Raw genomic sequence first — 19,928 nt, 5'->3', positions numbered from 1 at the left:
AATTCTGGGAGTTGAAGTCCACCAGTCATAAAAGAGCCAAGGTTGCCTACCTCTGGTCTAGGCCTAGGCCGCTTTGTGACTTGTGGACTTCAACTCCCAGAATTCCTCAGCCAGCCTGGCTCAGCTTGGAAACCTCTCCCTTTCCCCTCAGCGTGGCTGGCTCAGGAATTCTGGGAGCTGAAGTCCACGAATCATAAAAGAGCCAAGGTTGCCTACCCCTGGACTAGATGTACCCAATTCCCACAACCGTTCATCATATGTTCTAGCCTCCAGTCCCCTAATCGTCTTTGTTGCTCTTCTCTGCCCTCTTTCTAGAGTCTCAACATCCTTTTTACATCGTGGTGAATGACCAAGACTGGATGCAAAATTCTAAGTGTGGCCTTATCAAGGGGTGATAAAGTGGTACCAACACTTCACGTGATCTTGATTCTATCCTTGTGTTAATGCAGCCCAGGAGTGCACAAAAACCTTAGGAGAAAAAAAGGCCTCACCTGGTGTGATTGCCATGCCATTGCCATTGACCACAGCTTTCTCTTCCTCTTCTTCCTCTGGCGGATCAATGCCCATTTTTTCCATGTTGCTCACTGACTTGTTCCTTTTCCGTTTGCCTTCCGAACTGGGCGTGGCACCTGGGAGGATCTGATCTGTGACATTTAATAGCAGTGGGACTGGTTCTGGAGGAGGCTTGGGGGTACCGTAGTAATTATCTAGGATGGAGCAAAAACAAAAGAGGAGGGGGAAAAAATTCAGCAAACAGACGCAGAAAAAAACTTTTTCTTACTGATTTCATTTCCTTACTATTGCAAATAATAAGGACCTTGAGGGTAATTCCAAAACATCCCTAAAGCAGCACTTGAACCCCCACTGGCATTGACACATCCACCATCAGTCAATTACAAAAGACGTCTTTACTTGGAACAGCTTACATCCTGCAGCAGTATTTTTATCACCACCATACAACCACACCTGTCTACTCCAGGTCCTTGGGAAGGATAGGTGGATAAAAATGCCAGATCCAATGTGAACATCTGGCTGACTGTGCAATGAATAACAACAACAACAACAACAACAACAACAACAACAACAACTGTCAATAAGAAGGCAAAAAAGTCTGGATAGTGGACGTGGCAGTGCCTGGAGACAGCAGAATAGAAGAGAAAGAACTGGAGAAGATAACAAAATACAAAGACCTACAAATAGAAATAGAAAAACTGTGGCAAAAGCAAGCAAGGGTAGTACCAATAGTAATAGGCTCCTTGGTGCAATCCCAAAACAACTGGAGCACCACTTGAACACCATTGGCATTGACAAATTTGCTATTAGTCAATTGCAAAAGGCGGCCTTACTAGGAACTGCTTCCATCCTGCGACAATACCTGTAATACCATCAAACATCCACATCTGCCTATCCCAGGTCCTGGGTAAGGACTCGATAGGTAGACAAAATGCCAAATCCAGTCTGAACATCTGGTTGACTGTGTGATGATCCAAAATAATAATAATAATATCACACCAATTCAAAAAATAATGGAAACAATCTAATTAAACAACATTTGAAAAAAAAAACCAGTTTGTAAAAGATGCTGAAAAACTACACGGCTGAGGTCTAGTTATATTGGATGGCAAGTCTTCAAATATTGCCAATGACCATCTGTTATGGAGGCTCTAGGGCAGATTTTCTTAACCTTGCAACTGACTGTTAGATGCATGGACTGCAAGTCCCAGAATTTCCTCAAACAGCATTCTGGCTGGGGGAATTTTGGGAGTTGAAGTCCACGCATCTTAAAGTTGCCGAAGTAGAGAAATACTGATCTAACAGAGTATAAGAATATCAGAGTTGGAAGGGACCTTGGGGGTCATCTAGTCCAACCCCCTGCTCAAGCAGGAAACCCTGTACCACTTCAGACAAATGGTTGTCCAATTTCTTCTTAAAGTCCTCCAGTGGTGGAGTATCCACAACTTCTGGAGGAAGGTTGTTCCACTGATTAATTGTTCCCTACTGTCAGGAAATTTCTCCTTAGTTCTAGGTTGCTTCTCTCCTTGATTAGTTTCCATCCATTGCTTCTTGTCCTGCCTTCAGGCGCTTTGGGGAATAGCTTGACTCCCTCTTCTTTGGGGCAGCCCCTGAGGTATTGGAGCATTGCTATCATGTCACCCCTGGTCCTTCTTTTCATTAAACAAGACATACCCAATTCCTGCAATCGTTCTTTGTATGTTTTAGTCTCCAGTCCCCTAATCATCTTTGACGCTCTTCTCTGAAATCTAGTGAATCCTGACCATAACAGGGCTCAACTGGGTGATTTCATAGCAGCCTGATCCATATATGACAGAATCAGATCCCCCCTTCAAGAAATAATCTGGAACAATTCTGGCATAAGCAATGTGTATTACTGGCAAAACTAAAATAACTGCATTAAAACTTCAACCACGTGGATTACGGCTGCAAGCAGATTTAGATTTAAGTGCTTCAGATGCATCTCCTTGTCTTTGCTTTTGGAGAACCTAATGAGGAATTCTAAGCACGGAATTCTTCTGCTATTGCTTTTGCCAACTGCTTCGCCATCTTTGCCCGAATTTTGAAAATTAATTTTAGCTGAAATGTAATTTATTGAGATGGAGGTAGTTCAAATTAATGCAACCAGACTGTGGGTCATAAGATGCAGAGGCTTTGGGGCTTTCCAAGTCCCACTGATTAAATTATTAGCTTTTTCGTCCTCCTTCCCTTCCAGAGCAATTAGCTATACGTATGTAACGTCTCACCCCCACCCCCCAAAATGAGCTAATGATCTTATTAAATAATAATAAAAATAATACCTGGAGACAGCAGAAGAGGAGAGGGAAAAAAGGGAAGGAAGTCGCAAAATTAAAAGGCCTGCAAATAAACAAAGAATGATTTGGAAAATAAAGCAAAGTTAGGACCAAAAGTGATAGACGCCTTGGGTGCAATCCCAAAACGTCTGGATCGGTAGCTGAACACCCTCATCACTGACAAACACCATCAGTCAGTTGGAAATACAGCTTTACTTGGAACAGCTTACATCTCCCTTCCCTCCCTCCCTCCCTCCCTCTCTTCCCTTCCCTCCATCCCCCTCTTTCTTCCTTCCTTCCTTCCTTCCTTCCTTCCTTCCTTCCTTCCTTCCTTCCTTCCTTCCTTCCTTCCTTCCTTCCTTCCCCTCTGTCCCTCTTTTCCTTCTTTCCTTCCTTCCTTCCTTCCTTCCTTCCTTCCTTCCTTCCTTCCTTTCTTCCCCTCTGTCCCTCTTTTCCTTCTTTCCTTCCTTTCTTCCTTCCTTTCTCTCTCCCTCCCTCCTTTCCTCTCCCTCCCTCTCTTCCTTCCTTCCCTTCCTTCCTTCCTTCCTTCCTTCCTCTTCCTCCCTTCCTCTCTCCCTCCCTCCCTTCCTCTCCCTCCCTCTCTTCCTTCCTTCCCATCCATCCTTCCTTCCTTCCTCTTCCTCCCTTCCTCTCTCCCTCCCTCCCTCCCTCCCTCCCTTCCTCTCCATCCCTCTCTTCCTTCCTTCCCGTCCATCCCTCTTTTCCTTCCTTCCTTCCTTCCTTCCTTCCTTCCTTCCTTCCTTCCTCCCTTTCTTCTTTCCCTCCCTCCCTTCTTTCCTCTCCGTCCCTCTCTTCCTTCCTTCCTTCCTTCCTTCCTTCCTTCCTTCCTTTCCCTGTCCCTCTTTTCCTTCCTTCCTTCCTTCCTTCCTTCCTTCCTTCCTTCCTTCCTTCCTTCCTTCCTTCCTTCCTTCCTTCCTTCCTTCCTTTCCCTGTCCCTCTTTTCCTTCCTTCCTTCCTTCCTTTCTTCCTTCCTGCCTTCCTATCAGAGACCAGCTAGCTAGGGCTATTCTAAATAATAAATTCTCAGATCGTAGGACTATAATAATCCAAAGCTATATCCTTCCACACACTTGTGTTCTGTCCTTTTGGCATCTGTCAAGTCCATTACTTCAATAGGGCCATCTGGCCTTCAACCATTGTGGTGCTCAAGTGTGGTAGACATTCTGCTGTGGTTTCATTCATTCTTCTGGTAATTACTTGGCTAACGCAGGGAGTGTGTTGTCTGTCTCTCATTGACAGAATCTGGAGTTCCCATTTCTTTATAGGAAGCCCAAGCAAGCATAATGATTTTGGACACAGCTTGTAGGTTATTGTGTGAAAGAGGCCATCGTTGCGCAGCATGTGGTCTTTTCTTTTGGCAAGGATATTCACCGGCAGCGAAGAGAAGACTGGAGCTGGACGCTGCCTCATCTCTCTTCTCATTTTCTGCCGGAAACATTTAAAATATGTCTCTAATTACCTGAAAGAAGGTGACAAGTGTAAAGATACCAGGATGGCATTTAGTAAGACCTTTAGTAAGGCCTTAATTAAGATCACCCGTGGAATACTACATCCGGTTCTGTCACCACAATATAAAAAAGATGTTGAGACTCCGAAAGAACGCAGAGAAGAGCAAAAAGAATGACTAGGAGACTGGAAGCTAAAACATACGAAGAACGGTTGCTGGAATTGGGTATGTCTAGTTTAATGAAAAGAAGAACTAGAGGAGACATGAGAGCAGTCTTCCAATATCTCAGGGGCTGCCCCAAAGAAGAGGGAGTCAAGCTATTCTCCAAAGCACCTGAAGGCAGGACAAGAAGCAACGGATGGAAACTAACCAAGGAGAGAAGCAACCTAGAACTAAGGAGAAACTTCCTGTCCAGTTAGAACAATTAACCAGTGGAACCACCTGCCTCCAGAAGCTGTGAATGCTCCAACACTGGAAGTTTTTAAGAAGAGACTGGACAGCCATTTGTCTGAAATGGTATAGGTCAGGAGTAGGCAACCTTGGCTCTTTTATGACTTGTGGACTTCAACTCCCAGAATCCCTGAGCCAGCCACGCTGAGGGGAAAGGTAGAGTTTCCAAGCTGAGCCATGCTGGCTGAGGAATTCTGGGAGTTGAAGTCCACAAGTCATAAAGCAGCCTAGGCCTAGGCCAGAGGTAGGCAACCTTGGCTCTTTTATGACTTGTGGACTTCAACTCCCAGAATTCCTGAGCCAGCCACGCTGAGGGGAAAAAGAGAGGTTTCCAAGCTGAGCCATGCTGACTCAGGAATTCTGGGAGTTGAAGTCCACCAGTCATAAAAGAGCAAGGTTGCCTACCCCTGGTATAGGGCCTCCTACAAAGATGAGGGGTCAAACTATTTCCCAAGCACCAAAAGAAAAGAAACAATGGATGGAAACTAAGCAAGGAGAGAAGCAACCTAGAGCTAAGGAGAAAGTTCCTAACGGTGAGAGCAATTAACCAGTGGAACAACTTGCCTCCAGAAGTTGTGGGTGCTCCATCACTGGAGTCTTTTAAGAATAGACTAGACATGGAATAGAAGATGTGGAGAGACCTGGGTCATAGAATCTCCAGGGCTTCCTTCCTGAGCAGAGGGTTGGACTAGAAGACCTCCAAGGTCCCTTCCAACTCTGTTGTTCTGTTCTTCTGTAAGTACTACATGGACAAGTCATTTTTGAAAATTGGCTGTCCTGATTTATTATACATAAAATTTCCAGGAAGAATCTCTGTACTCTGTCACCCTTTGCCGGTCCCTGTGAATTAGAGGCCAATCCTCCTAGGATCAAACAAATCACTACATTTAGTAAATTGTTATTATTTTAGTTTTCTTGGAGATGGTGAAGAAGATGGAGGACTCAGTAAACAACAGAATGAATATTCCCGGCAAACCTGCGTCTACATAGCAGCTCAGAGGCATAGTCGAAGACAAGTTCAGAGTGACTGAAGAGTTAAATAAATACCACCATGAGTTAGAGCAGTGGTTCTCAACCTTTTTAATGCTATGACCCCCAACCGTCGTAAGTCGAGGACTACTCAACCGGTCGTAAGTCGAGGACTACTCAACTGGTGCAGCACCGTTTGCAGAATGGGACTTTTGGTGGGCTCAGCAGGGCAGAGACAGCCTGGACAATTCCTATTGGCTTTGGAAAGCCAGTAGAATTAGACTCTATTCAAGAGATTCTGTTCTATTGGCTTTCAAAAGCCAATAGAATAAAAGGGAGTAGCACAGCTAAGGAAAAGGGGGGAAAAATGGCGGACTGTGTTGTTTGGCAACCCCCGTGAAATGGTCGTTCGACCCCAAATGGGGTCCCGACCCACAGGTGGAGAACCACTGAGTTAGAGGTTTCCAGGCTTAATTAATAAAGCCTTGTTGAAATTGGTAGATGCCTGCAAGGCTTCACAACAGAACAGGGAAGCAAAGATTTCATCCTGCTATTACTCAGAATATTCCTTGCGCTTACTAAGTTTTTTTTAAAAGCGGTACTAATGCTTCACGTGATTTTGATTCTATGCCTCTGTTTATGCAACCGAGGAATTGTAATCCATTAATAATAATAATAATAATAATAATAATAATAATAATAACAACAACATCCACATCTGCCTATCCCAGGTCCTGGGTAAGGACTCGATAGGTAGACAAAATGCCAAATCCAGTCTGAACATCTGGCTGACTGTGCGATGATTGATAATAATAATAAAGTTGGAAGGGACCTTGGAGGTCATCAAGTCCAACCCCTTGCTCAGGCAGGTAATCCTATATCATTTTGGACAAATGGCTGTCCAGTCTCTTCTTAAAAACTTCCAGTGTTGGAGCATCCACAACTTCTGGAGGCAAGCTGTTCCACTGGTTGATTGTCCTCACTGTCAGGAAGTTTATCCTTAATTCCAGGTTGTTCCTCTTCTTGGTTAGTTTCCATCCATTGTTTCTTTGTCCTGCCTTCTGGCGCTTTGGGAAATATGTTGACCCCCTCTTCTTTGTGGCAACTTCTCAAATACTGGAAGACTGCTATCATGCATCAATGAAGACTCAATCATGCAGACCAAAAGTATCTAAATTTATGTTTAATTTGTGTTAAATGATTTAACCTTTTGAGATATTTTTGGCCTGGGTGATTGAGTTTACATAGTGTTTAGCCTGTTGTGTGACCTCTAGCACTAGTGCTGATGATGTTACCTAGTTGGGTAATGAAAGGGTTGGAGCTTTTCAAGAAGAGATTGGACAGCAATTTGTCTCAAATAGTACAGGGTCTCGACTAGAAGACCTTGAAGGTCCCTTCCACAACTCTGTTATTCTGTTGTTCTCTCCATCTCAAGATCCTGATGAAGGCCATCCAACTGAACAAATTTCATGTACCATACCCAGGGCCGAAAAGGTTGAGATCATCTCCAGCTGATGCCTCAAAATCTCCTCCATAACCTTCTCCGCTATAAAAACTGGAATTATTGAACAGCTGATGGAACGTTTTTAAATGCTGCTAGTATCATCCAACTGAAGAGTTGAGTTCAGCAGCTAAAGTCTACGCACTCTGGAGACAAGAATTATTTCATACCCTTGTGCTCTCCACTTCAGAGTTATTTTATGCCATAATCGATGCACTGCAGGGAGGACGTTCCCACCCAGTTAAAATTTCTGCTTCGTTCTTTGAAGCTGCACCATCTGTACAGATTAGGCTTTTAAGCTTACTATGCCTCTCACAATTATTCTTCTCAATGGGCTATTTTTGGACTCGGCTGCTTCTACTTTTGCCATCTTCAAGGCCCCACTGTAGAAAAAATGGTTTTGGCCTGGCATTTTCTGCCCGCTTGCTTGAAATTAAGATGCTCGTCAGCGGCCAGATCTGTCCATTTACTAATGATAAAAAAAGGATTAGTTTAATGAATAAATTGGGATTACCGCGTGGTTTTCTTTTCCCGTTAGCCTCTGTTAATGGCCTATAAGCTCTCAGATCGATATTTCCAAACGTGAGTGGAATTGACTTTCAACAGTTTGCTAACTAAGAGAGAGACACCAGAGGGATCTCTCTCGTCAAGGTCAACAATACATTTTTACAATTTAAGTCAGTGAAGACTGGAAATAAAATTTGTGTGAGATTAATGGTTCTTGTCTTTCGCCTCTCGTGAACAAGTTGTTTGCCCGAGGGAAACTGTGGTGGTTTGGGGTCATCTGTCACCCTGCCATTCTTGGCCACGGTGTATTTTTGATACATTTTTCCTGACACCTTTCTCCTCAGAACTATCGGAAAGGAGCGACGGGGATGGAAACAACCCATTCTATCAATTGTGCTGAATGCCTAGGCCTACACATATTTCTACAGCATTGCCAAGAACGCTAAGCGTCTAAGATCCCTGGTGGCGCGGTGGTTAGAATGCAGTATTGCAAGCAAACTCTGCCCGCAGCCAGGAGTTCAATCCTGACAAGGACCCAGATTGCTTGGGGCCATATGCTGACTCTGTAAATCGCTTAGAGAGGGCTGTAAAGCACTATGAAGTGGTATATAAGTCTCACTGCTATTGTTACTGCTATTTCAGGCTAACTCTGCAGTTCGATCCTGACAAGGCTCCAGGTTGACTGAGTCTTCTGTCATTTCCGAGGTCGGTAAAATGAGGACCCAGATTGTGTGTGGGGGGGGGAGGGCAAGATGCCGACTCGGTAAACCGCTTAGAGAGGGCTGTAAAAGCCCAGAGAAGCGGTATATACGTTTAAGTGCTATTGCTGTTGTTACTTGCCACCTTCCTGTCACTGTCCACCAGTGGACAGAGCAGAGCAAAGGAAAGCAAAACAACACAACACAAAACAAAACAAAACAAACCCCCCAGAAAAGACAGCAAAGCTTTACAAGGGAAGGGCCCAGGGTCTTAATTTGGATCAAAATCACTTTTTTTCAACGCCGTTGTAACTTTGAATGGCCACCAAACAAACTGTTTGTAAGTTGGGGACTATCTATATACTGAGACAATGGAACAACTCAAAGAAGTAGTGCAAGATTGAAAAATGCAGAGAGATCTGGCTCATGGAACCCTCTGGAGCTTCCTGCCTGAGCAGGGGGTTGGACTAGAAGACCTCCAAAGTCCCTTCCAACTCTGTTATTCTGTTATTCTGATATATCATCATCATCATCATCACCACAGTATCTTTTGTAAAATATATCAGCTGGTAATATTTGAGACCTACTATAGACAGTTCTGAGTTCAAGAAGCTACAGTATTGGCTTTTGATGCGTCACTCATGCATATGTCTAGGTATCTTCTTGCAAGCCCAACTAGCATGAGTAATTACATTTCTCGCCTTGTACTTGTAAAATAAATCCTATTCCAGCATGAATCCTAGAGATATAATTAATAGGTGTAGATGTGATTCTCTTCAGGTGGTACTATGAAAAAAAAGCTATATTGCATTGCTCTAAATCAGGGGTCCTCAAACTTGGCCCTTTTATGACTTGTGGACTTCAACTCCCACAGAATTCCTCAGCCAGCGCGCCTGCTCAAACTTGGCCCTTTTATGACTTGTGGACTTCTGGCTGAGGAATTCTGGGAGGGGTCTTCAAATTTAGCCCTTTTATGACTTGTAGACTTCAACTCCCAGAATTCCTCAGCCAGTGTGCCTGGCTGAGGAATTCTGGGAGGGGTCTTCAAACTTGGCCCTTTTATGACTTGTGGATTTCAACTCCCAGAATTCCTCAGCCAGCATGCTCTAAATGGTATTTAGATAAAGAATCAGATTGCAGTATTAAATATATCCAACTGCTGATCTTGCCCGGATTAATTACATGTGCATTTTCCTTGTCTGAAAAAAAAAAGATGGTTCTGATTTGTGTGCAAATAAAAATTGCTGGAAATTGGAAAGTGTGTTTGTTGTCATGGTGAACACACAAAGATGAAACAAGTATGAACTTAGGTGAAGATAATGAAGCTGGGAATAAAACTTTAAATGTTTATAATTGATTGGATAGAATTTCACAGGGCAAATCAAAGCCAAAAGGATGGAAATTTTGACAAGCGCTGATAATTGTTATTAATAATTAATTTGGAAGTTTGCCAGCTGGTTCAACTTCATGACACATGTCAGCTACAATTCTTAAAATAGCTTGTCATTGGTTTTGCTAAATTAGAAATGATAAGAATTTGTTCCAAAATAGTTAGAAGGCAGCAAACTGCTTAAAACCACCATTGTACATTGATTTGGCCACTTGCGTATGTTGAGCACAAACTTTTGCGAACACTTTGTAATGACATAGAACATTAAATTGATTAAAGGACCACACTTGGAATATTGCATCTGGTTTTGGGTGCCATAATATAAAAAAGATGTTTAGACTCTGGAAAGAGTGCAGAGAAGAGCAACAAAGATGATCAGGGGGCTGGAGGGTAAAACACAGGAAGAACAGTTGCAGGAATTGAGCAGGGGGTTGGACTAGAAGATCTCCAAGGTCCCAACTCTTGTTATTCTGTTCTGTTCTGTTCTATTCTCTCCATTTCATATTCTATTCTATTCTATTCTATTCTATTCTATTCTATTCTCTCCATTTCATTTCATTCTATTCTATTCTATTCTATTCTATTCTATTCTATTCTATTCTATTCTCTCCATTTCATATTCTATTCTATTCTATTCTATTCTATTCTATTCTATTCTATTCTATTCTATTCTATTCTATTCTATTCTCTCCATTTCATATTCTATTCTATTCTATTCTATTCTATTCTATTCTATTCTATTCTATTTTATTCTATTCTATTCTATTCTATTCTATTCTATTCTATTCTCTCCATTTCATATTCTATTCTATTCTATTCTATTCTATTCTATTCTATTCTATTCTCTCCATTTCATATTCTACTCTATTCTATTCTATTCTATTCTATTCTATTCTATTCTATTCTATTCTATTCTATTCTATTCTATTCTATTCCATTCCATTTAGTCTAATGGAGAGAAGGACTAGGGGCAACACAATAACAGTGTTCCAATATCTGAAGACAACACAATAACAGTGTTCCAATATCTAAGGGTCTGCCACAAAGAAGAGAGGGGACAACCTATTCTCCAAATAATGCTTCTATATTGTAAACCACCCAGAGACTGCTTTAAAATGCTATGGGGCAGCATACGAGTCTTATTGCTATTGCTATTTAGATGATGTTTGGCATTTCATAGCATTTTGGAATGGTTTATTATATATAGGTGAAGAAGATGGCATTCTGGCTTTATTGACGTGGCGCGGTGGTTAACGTGCAGGATTGCAGGCTAACTCTGCCCACTGCCAGGAGTTTGATCCCGATAGGGTTCAAAGTTGACTCAGCCTTCCATGCTTCCGAGGTGGGTAAAATGAGGACCCAGATTGTTTGGGGCAATCTGCTGACTCTGTAAATTGTTTAGAGAGGGCTGTGAAGCACTATGAAGAGATATATAAGTCTATGTCAGACATGTCAAACTCACAACGTCACGTGACATCGCGCAACGTATCGGGACAGTTTTGACTTTGCCGGCAATGGGGTGGGCGCAGCTTCCGTGTGACGCGTCCGGCCTGAGGGCTGGCAGCTTGAATCCCCTGGTCTAAGTGCTATTGTTATTGCTATTGCAGGCTAACTCTGCCCACAGCCAGGAGTTCAATACTGACAGAGCTCAAGGTTGACTCAGCTTTCCATCCTTCCGAGGTTGGTAAAATGAGCACCCAGATTGTTGAGGGCAATAGGCTGAATCCGTAAACCATCCAAGGGGGTGCTGTAAAACATTGTGGGGTGATATATAAGTACTTTTGCTGTTGCTATTCAACTATTTTTTTTCCCTTACTGAAATGATGCAGAAGCAACACACTTAGGATCTTTCTCCCCAACCAACCGGACACTCTCGTTTTTTCACCTTGGGTGCAAATGGAAATATGCCTCTATCTTTCTCACAATTATCTAGCAATAATCGCCACTCGGGCCCCCGTGTGCACGTTTCAGCTTGCCTCTCTCAGGTCACAAAGATGAGCCTCATCTGAGGATGGAGAGAAAATAAAATAAAAATCAATTTCTGTCTTGCAAAGTGGATGGAAGCACTTCATTCTGAGCGCTACGCTTCAAAGCTCTGTATCTTTCAGAGAAGAAAAAAAGCAGCAACTTTTGAACAACAAGCTCTAATGAGAACGATGGGAGTCAGTGTCAAAGCTGGGTCGAGCGTGCCCACTGGTCAGAGCTGAATCAGGTGGTCCTCGGTTTATGACGACAATGGAGCCCAAAATTTCTGATGCTAAGTGAGATGGCTGTTCATTGAGTTTTGCTCCATTTCACGACCTTCCTTGCCACAGTCATTAAGCGGATCACTGCGGCTGTTAAGTTAATAAGTGAATCTGGCTTCACCATGGACTTTGCTTGCCAGAAGGTCGCAAAAAGGAGATCATGTGACCCCGGGACATTGAGGACATTGTCAGTGGTGCTCAAGGGAGGCTGGATGTAGTTCACTTGTGACTACGTAGGGATTCTAGGCTGATTCCTCTCTTGACTCCAACCCCTCTCCCCAAGATTCTGCCACTCCTTCTCCTATACATCCTCCTGTATGCTTCTGATGCTGCCATATCACAAATCCTATCATCACCATCCTCAGTCAGGATGAAAAGAGCGAAGGCTGCTAGATTTTTGACATGGTAGGCCAAAATGCAGATCATGGTCTGCTGTTGTGAGAAATTTAAAATGTTGGTCTTTCCAAGACAGACCCTCAGCAACCCAATCTCCCTTGAAAGAAATTGTGGGCGCTCCATCACTGGACATTTTTAAGAAGAAATTGGACAATCACCTGTCTGAGATGATATAGGTTCTCCTGCCTGAGCATGGGGCTGGACTAGAAGACCTCCAAGGTCCCTTCCAGCTTCTATTCTATTCTATTCTATTCTATTCTATTCTATTCTATTCTATTCTGTTCTGTTCTGTTCTGTTCTGTTCTATTCTGCTCTGCTCTGTTCTGTATTTCTATTCTGTTCTATTCTATTCTATTCTATTCTATTCTATTCTATTCTATTCTATTCTATTCTATTCCATCCTGTAATTCTATTCTATTCTATTCTATTCTGTTCTGTTCTGTTCTGTTCTGTATTTCTATTCTATTCTATTCTATTCTATTCTATTCTATTCTATTCTATTCTATTCTATTCTATTCTGTTCTATTCTATTCTATTCTATTCTATTCTATTCTATTCTATTCTATTCTATTCTATTCTATTCTATTCTATTCTATTCTATTCCATCCTGTAATTCTATTCTATTCTATTCTATTCTATTCTATTCTATTCTATTCTATTCTATTCTATTCTATTCTATTCCTGTTGCATCTACCCATGGTGAAATTCTTCCCCGTTCTTAGAATGATAAGTTGTTTTTTTTTTTTAAAAAAAAACCCTACAGTTTTCTTTGGGAGCTGTAATTTACAGTTCAAATAAATTGAGATTTTAAAAAAAACAATGAGCACGGTCACGTGATCAAAATTCAGACAACTCGTATTTATGATAACCGCTGTGTCCCTGGGAGTCATGTGATCCATTTTTGAGATCTTCTGAGAAGCAAAGTCCATGGAGGGGAGCCCGACTGTGACTAATTTAACAACTGCGGTGATTCCCTTAACCCATGCGACAAGCCAGGTTGTAAAATGGGGCAAGGCTCACTTAACAATCGTCTCGCTTAGCAACAGAAATTTTGGGCTCAGTTGTGGTCGTAAGCCGAGGACTACCTGGTATAAAAAAAAATTCAGAGTTATGCTGAAATCACAAAGTTATGCTTGGTTTTCTCAATTCCAGTGTTGTTCCTTGTGCTACGGGGGTCTTTCCTTCCTAAAGAGCAAATTCAAATGAATTAGCTCTGGAAGAATGTTAGTTACTTTTCTGTGACAGATTTCGTTCCCTCACCTATAAAAAACAAGAGTAGGAAGTCACTGGAGTCGCTTGTAACCTGCTTCAATGCTATAAAATGGGTAAGTTATAGGTGACACCTGAGGACCACCCTTTCAAAGAGCGATAATCGGAGAATTTCATCATCCTGACATCTGCTGGGAATCTTCCAAGACTCAGAAGTGTGACAAATTCATGCCCCCCCCCATTTTTGCTAACAACTTATTTTCTCAGAAGGAAGAGCAAGGAGGTTTATTGTCCGGAATCTAATCTTTCGCCAGCAAGAAGGAATTGGTTGATTAAGCTGAAGGAGTCTGACACTTGAAAGAAAATGTATTTGTGACATCCAGGGAAGATTTGCAGTAGTGGAGAATATCTGTAGCCGTAGGCAGGGGTGGGATTCAAAGACGTGAACAACCGGTTCTCTGTGTGGATGCCGCTTCTGGAAGTCCATTCTGGGCCTGGGCAACAAAAAAATAACTACCGGTTCTGCCGAAGTGGTGCGAAGTGGCTGAATCCCACCCCTGGCCATAGGGTGTAGGATGAGGGTGAAGGTTCAATCTCCGAACTTATCTGATATATAACACTGGGAAAGGTGTGTGGGGAGAGAGAGAGGAAGAAGAAGAGAGAGGAGGAGGAGCTGAAAGGAGGAGCAGGAGAAGAAGAAGAGGAAGAAGGAGAAGAAGGAGAAGAAGAAGAAGAAGAAGAAGAAGAAGAAGAAGAAGAAGAAGAAGAAGAAGAAGAAGAAGAAGAAGAAGAAGAAGAAGAAGAAGAAGAAGAAGAAGAAGAAGAAGAAGAGTAAAATTAAAAACTGTAGACAGTCAATAGGCTGAAATAAAAAGGATGGAATTGAACAGGAAGAAATGTAAGGATCCACATCTGAAAAGAAAAATGGAAGGCCTAAGTAAAGATGAAGGAAACCCATCAGGGCAGTAGCATGTGTGCAAAGGATCTGGGTATTTTTATATACCTCTCGTAAGTTACATACGAGCCTATGATTCGATGTTCCTTGTGATAATCCTATTGTAATCCTCTCCAGCTCAAACCTTTAGAGGCATTTTTCTTCTTTCTCTTGTTTCTTTAACATCCAGCTTTCCACTGCTTAAAATAAAGATTAATCTCTTCTTTACTTAGCCAGGAAACCTTTCACCTTGATTCGGTGACTCCAAGAAAACAAAACCATCCATCACTTTTGGTGTTGAGTGCCAATTCACAAAGCGGGAGGCTTAAAAGACCTCACACCTTTGTTTTTAGCAGCGACCAAAAATATGCGTGGCTTCAAGTGGATTTTGTCGCAGTTCTCAAAGTTTCGGGGTTGCAAAACACTTCATTATCATAACCAGAGATCCATCCTGCACATCCCCAGTGCAGGAAATGCGTGGAAGTCAGATTCATAGGTTGGCAAGATGTGTATGCATCTTTCTGTTAAATCCTAAGGGTGTGGTGGTCTATGGTTAAGATGCTGGGCTTGCTAACTGGAAGGTTGGCAGTTCAAGACCCAAGCACCCCATGACAGGGTAAGCTCCCAGATCCTGCCAAGCTAGCAGTTCGGAAAGCATGGAAGTGTGAGTAGATAAATAGGTACCACTTCGGTGGGAAGGTAACAACCTTCCATGTGCTTTTTTGACATATAATCATTCAGGCCACATGAACACAGAAGCAGCTTTGGCCAAGCTGTCTCCCTTGGCTAGGAAATGGAGATGAATACTGCCCCCTAGAGTTGCACCACAACTGGACAAGTCAAACCTTTACTTTTTTTTAAAAAAAACAACCTTTTTCCATGAAATGCTTGGCTGAGGAAGCTCTGTGGGTGACAGTTTATTTGTATAACTCGTATCATTTCATTTCACAGGCCCAGGCCTGATATAAAGGCCATCTTTTAAAAAGTTGGTGAGGAAAACTCCTTTGATATTATAGGATCAATCTGCTTGGAGGGGAGGTTTTTTTTTTAACTCGTTTATTTTTTTTCTTGTCAGTTTTGTTTTAAAAGAAACACAGAATATGGTCTTGCAAAAAACTGACAGAGCCACCTTGAGGGGTTCAAAGGTTGCAAAAGCGTTCAGCAGCAGCCCCCACATTTGTTTCAGACCAAGAAGTTCAGACAAAGGGTACAGGTGATAAATGGCTCATAGAATACTCGACTTACACCGTAGCTAATCCCAAAATTTATGTCATTAAGTGAGACATTTGCGAAGTGAGTTTTGCCCCCCATTTTACGGCTTTTCTTGCCAGAGTTGTTAAGCGAAACACTGCAGTGGTTAAGTTGGTGACAGTGTTGTTAAATGAATCTTGTCAGAAGGTGTTTGTCAGAAAGTGTCGCCAAAGATAGTCAGGTGACCCTGGGACACTGCAATCATCATAAATATCAGTCAGTTGCCAAGCTCCAAATTTTAGTCACGTGACCAGGGGGGATACTGCAACGGTCATAAGGTTGAAAAACGGTCATAAGTCACTTTTTCCAGGGCTGTTGTAACTTTGAACGGTCACTGAATGAACTGAGGTACTACCTGTATTTGTTGCCCACAACCAAATTCAAGAAGTGAACTCTGTGCTTCCTACACATTATAGGAAAACTAGAAGCCAGGAAAGGTGTCAGCAATAAATTACAATTCCATAAATTGGATCACCAGGAATGATTTATGCCCAGTGTGGCATTCCATTATGCACGTAGAAACACTTCGGTGCTCCAGAATAAAATTCATTTTTATGCAGCCCTGCTTACAACATAGATACGACTGTAATGTTCTGCTACGTGGTAGGACCATCCTTTGTGCGAGTTACTACAAGGGCAAACTCACAAAGCAGACATGTATTGACATGGCCCCTGGGGTAGGTCGTCACAAAAGGTCATTTTCAGCAATGAAATGATCTTAAAACCAGCAGTGGGAGAGCTGAGAGAAATGGGTTTCTCTTAATTTAAGGTAGGGAGTTGGTTTAGGACAAGGGTGGGGAACCATGGCCCTTTTATGCTGGTGGACTTCAACTCCCAGAATTCCTGAGCATGGCTGGCTCAAGAATTCTGGGAGTTGAAGTCCACCAGTCACAAAAGGGCCATGGTTAGAATAGAATAGAATAGAATAGAATAGAATAGAATAGAATAGAATAGAATAGAATAGATATTGGAATATAGAATAGAATGGAATGGAATGGAATGGAATAGAATAGAATAGAATAGAATAGAATAGAAGCTGGAAGGGACCTTGGAGGTCTTCTAGTCCAACCCCCTGCTTAGGCAGAAAACCGTATACCTATACTGGTTGTCCAGTCTCTTCTTTAAAACTTCCAGTTTTGGAGCATTCACAACTTCTGGAGGCAGGTTGTTCCACTGATCAATTGTCCTCACTGTCAGGAAATTTCTCCTTAGTTCTAGGTTGCTTCTCTCCTTGATCAGTTTCCATCCATTGCTTCTTGTCCTGCCTTCGGGTGCTTTGGAGAATAGCTTGACTCCCTCTTCTTTGTGGCAGCCCCTGAGATATTGGAACACTGCTATCATGTCACCCCTCATCCGTCTCTTCATTAAACTAGACATACCCAATTCCAGCAACCGTTCTTTATATGTTTTAGCCTGCAGTCCCCTGATCATCTTTGTTGCTCTTCTCTGCCCTCTTTCTAGAGTCTCAACATCTTTTTTACATCGTGGTGACCAAAACTGGATGCAGTATTCCAAGTGTGGCCTTACCAAGACATTGTAAAATGGTATTAATACCTCACGTGATCTTGATTCTATCCCTCTGTTAATGCAGCCCAGCACTGTGTTGGCTTTTTTGGCAGCTGCAGCACACTGCTGGCTCCTATTTAAGGGATTGTCCACTAGGACTCAGTTCCCCACCCCTGGTTTAGAATAATGAGTAGGAGGGGAATATTCCTTCATGAGCAGACAAACAAATGCAAGTTGACACTAGTCATCATTCTAAGCCATCCAGCTCCAGGTCAGCAGATAATTTTGGAAACACTTTACTCAAGTCTTCCTTTATTTACCACAAAGACCGGGGGTTTCATTAATTCCACTTTTCTTCCCCGATGGCCTGCTGTGAAGTTGGCCTTCTGCAGGCACAATGCCAAGTGATCCAGATGTCCCGAACAGTGAAATGAAAAGGAAGTGGTTTCCTTGGCAACTATGATGGTACAAAAGCTCTCTGATTTTTTTTTTCTTTGCCTCTCTCCCTCACGGGAAGCCTTGAGTAATCCAGACAGTACAGAGGAATAATAATAAGCATCGGATCGGCGCCTGACACCACAAGGACGGATAGTGAGGAGGAGGAGAGAGAGAGAGAGAAAAAAAGGTGAGTTAATGTTATTTATAAATCTGTTCGGCTCCACTTCTTTATCCCATCAAGATTCAAGCCATATTCTCTCGTTTGCATTCCGGCTTTCTTAGAATCAGAAATGAAGAAGAGCTGAAGGAGAACGCAGGATCTTGAAAAAGAACAAGGAAGGACGGAGGCTATTTTAAAGACAGAATAACAGAGCTGGAAGGGACCCTGGAGGTCATCTAGTCCAACCCCCCTGCCCAAGCAGGAGACCCTACTCCATTTTTGACACATAGCAGTCCAGTCTTTTCTTGAAAGCTTCCAGGGGATGAAGCTCCCACAGCTTCTGAAGGCAAGCTGTTCAAAACTGAAACCATTGCATGAAAAAAATGCCAGCCTCCGAAAACACCCAAGAAGCCATATTTGGAAAACACCACATCCTTGGGTTCTTCAAACCCACCAACACACAGAGGGTTGTCCACCCTAAAGGTTGTGCAGCAAAGCATAAGGAGAGTAATGTAGTACATGCAGTCCAGTGCAGTGAAGCATGCTCACAACTCTGCATTGGAGAAACGAAGAAGCTTTTAGACAAAAAAATGGCCCAGCATGGAAGGAGCAACACCACAGAGAGCAGAATCAGCAGTAAATCGTCACTTAAAAGAAAAAGGATGCTCTTTTGAGGACCATAATAGAATAACAGAGTTGGAAGGGACCTGGGAGGTCATCTAGTCCAAGCAGGAGACCCTACACCAGTGGTGGCGAACCTATGGCACGTGTGCCAGAGGTGGCACGCAGAGCCCTCTCTGTGGGTACGTGCGCCATTGCCCCAGCTCCGACTCCCCCCACGGCTCCCTCACCAGCAGCCCCCCCAGAGAGTTGCCCCTGAGCATGGTCTGCGCAGAGCAGTGCAGCCAAGGACATGACAGCCAGGCAGCGGGGACAAGGCTCTGCCCTCGTGCCCTGTCACACACAGATGATGCTGCGGCGCACGGGCGGAAGGCATGGCTGCCATGACACTGCTGGGCTGCCTGGGTGATCTGCTGCAGTGGGCCGTGAAGGCGGTGGGTGGCCCTGCGGGTGGGCGGGGCACAGAGCGGGGGTGGGCGGAGAGGTGGGGGCAGTTTTTGGACACTCAACCTGTAAAAGGTTTGCCATCACTGCCCTACACCATTTTTGACACATGGCGGTCCAGTCTCTTCTTCAAAAATTCCAGTGATGAAGCTTCTACAACATCTCAAGGCAACTTCAGTCCAGTGATGGAGCACCCACAACTTCTGAAGGCAAGCTGTTCCATTGGTTGATTGTTCTCACTGTCAGAAAATGTCTCCTTATTTCTATGTTGAATCTCTCCTTGATCAGTTTCCATCTATTATTGCTTGTCTGGCCTTCAGGTGCTTTGGAAAATAGGTTGTCCCCCCCATCTCCTCTCTGTGACAGCCCCTCAAATATTGGCAGACTGCTATCATGTCTCCTCTGGTCCGTCTCTTCACTAGCCTAGCCACGCCCAGTTCCTGTAACCGTTCTTCATCTGTTTTGGCCTCCAGTCACCTAATCATCTTTGTTGCTCTTCTCTGCATTCTTTCTAGACCAGTGGTTCTCCACCTGTGGGTCGGGAACCCATTTGGGGTTGAACGACCATTTCACGGGGGTCGCCAAACAACGCAGTCCGCCATTTTTCCCCCCTTTTCCTTAGCTGTGCTCCTCCCTTTTCTTCTATTGGCTTTTGAAAGCCAATAGAATAGACTCTCTTGAATAGAGTCTAATTCTATTGGCTTTCCAAAGCCAACAGGAATTGTCCAGGCTGTCTCTGCCCTGCTGAGCCCGCCAAAAGTCCCATTCTTCAAACGTTGCTGCACCAGTTGAGTAGTCCTTGACTTACGGCCGGTTGAGTAGTCCTCGACTTACGACCGGTTGGGGGTCGCGGCATTAAAAAGGTTGAGAACCACTGTTCTAGAGTCTCCACATCTATAGTGTGAGTCTCAAGTGTGCATGCAGTATTCTAGT

The 19,928-nt window shown here is 43.2% G+C and overlaps 1 protein-coding gene across 1 annotated transcript in view; it reads right to left on the bottom strand.

The window, feature by feature from the left end:
• The window catches only part of LOC120297778 (membrane-associated guanylate kinase, WW and PDZ domain-containing protein 2-like), a gene marked incomplete at its 5' end in the record, with an annotated part of 114,952 nt that overhangs the window by 64,810 nt on the left and 30,214 nt on the right, over positions 1-19,928 (bottom strand). The window contains one exon of the mRNA XM_039320797.1: positions 492-707. Coding sequence (XP_039176731.1) covers positions 492-707 — 216 coding nt within the window. The remainder of the gene's footprint in view (positions 1-491; positions 708-19,928) is intronic.

This window comes from Crotalus tigris, unplaced genomic scaffold (genome assembly GCF_016545835.1).
Source record: "Crotalus tigris isolate CLP2741 ecotype Arizona unplaced genomic scaffold, ASM1654583v1 scf7180000023688.209331, whole genome shotgun sequence".
In the NCBI taxonomy this organism is placed as follows: domain Eukaryota; kingdom Metazoa; phylum Chordata; class Lepidosauria; order Squamata; family Viperidae; genus Crotalus; species Crotalus tigris.
This window is presented reverse-complemented; position numbering and strand designations above follow the sequence as displayed.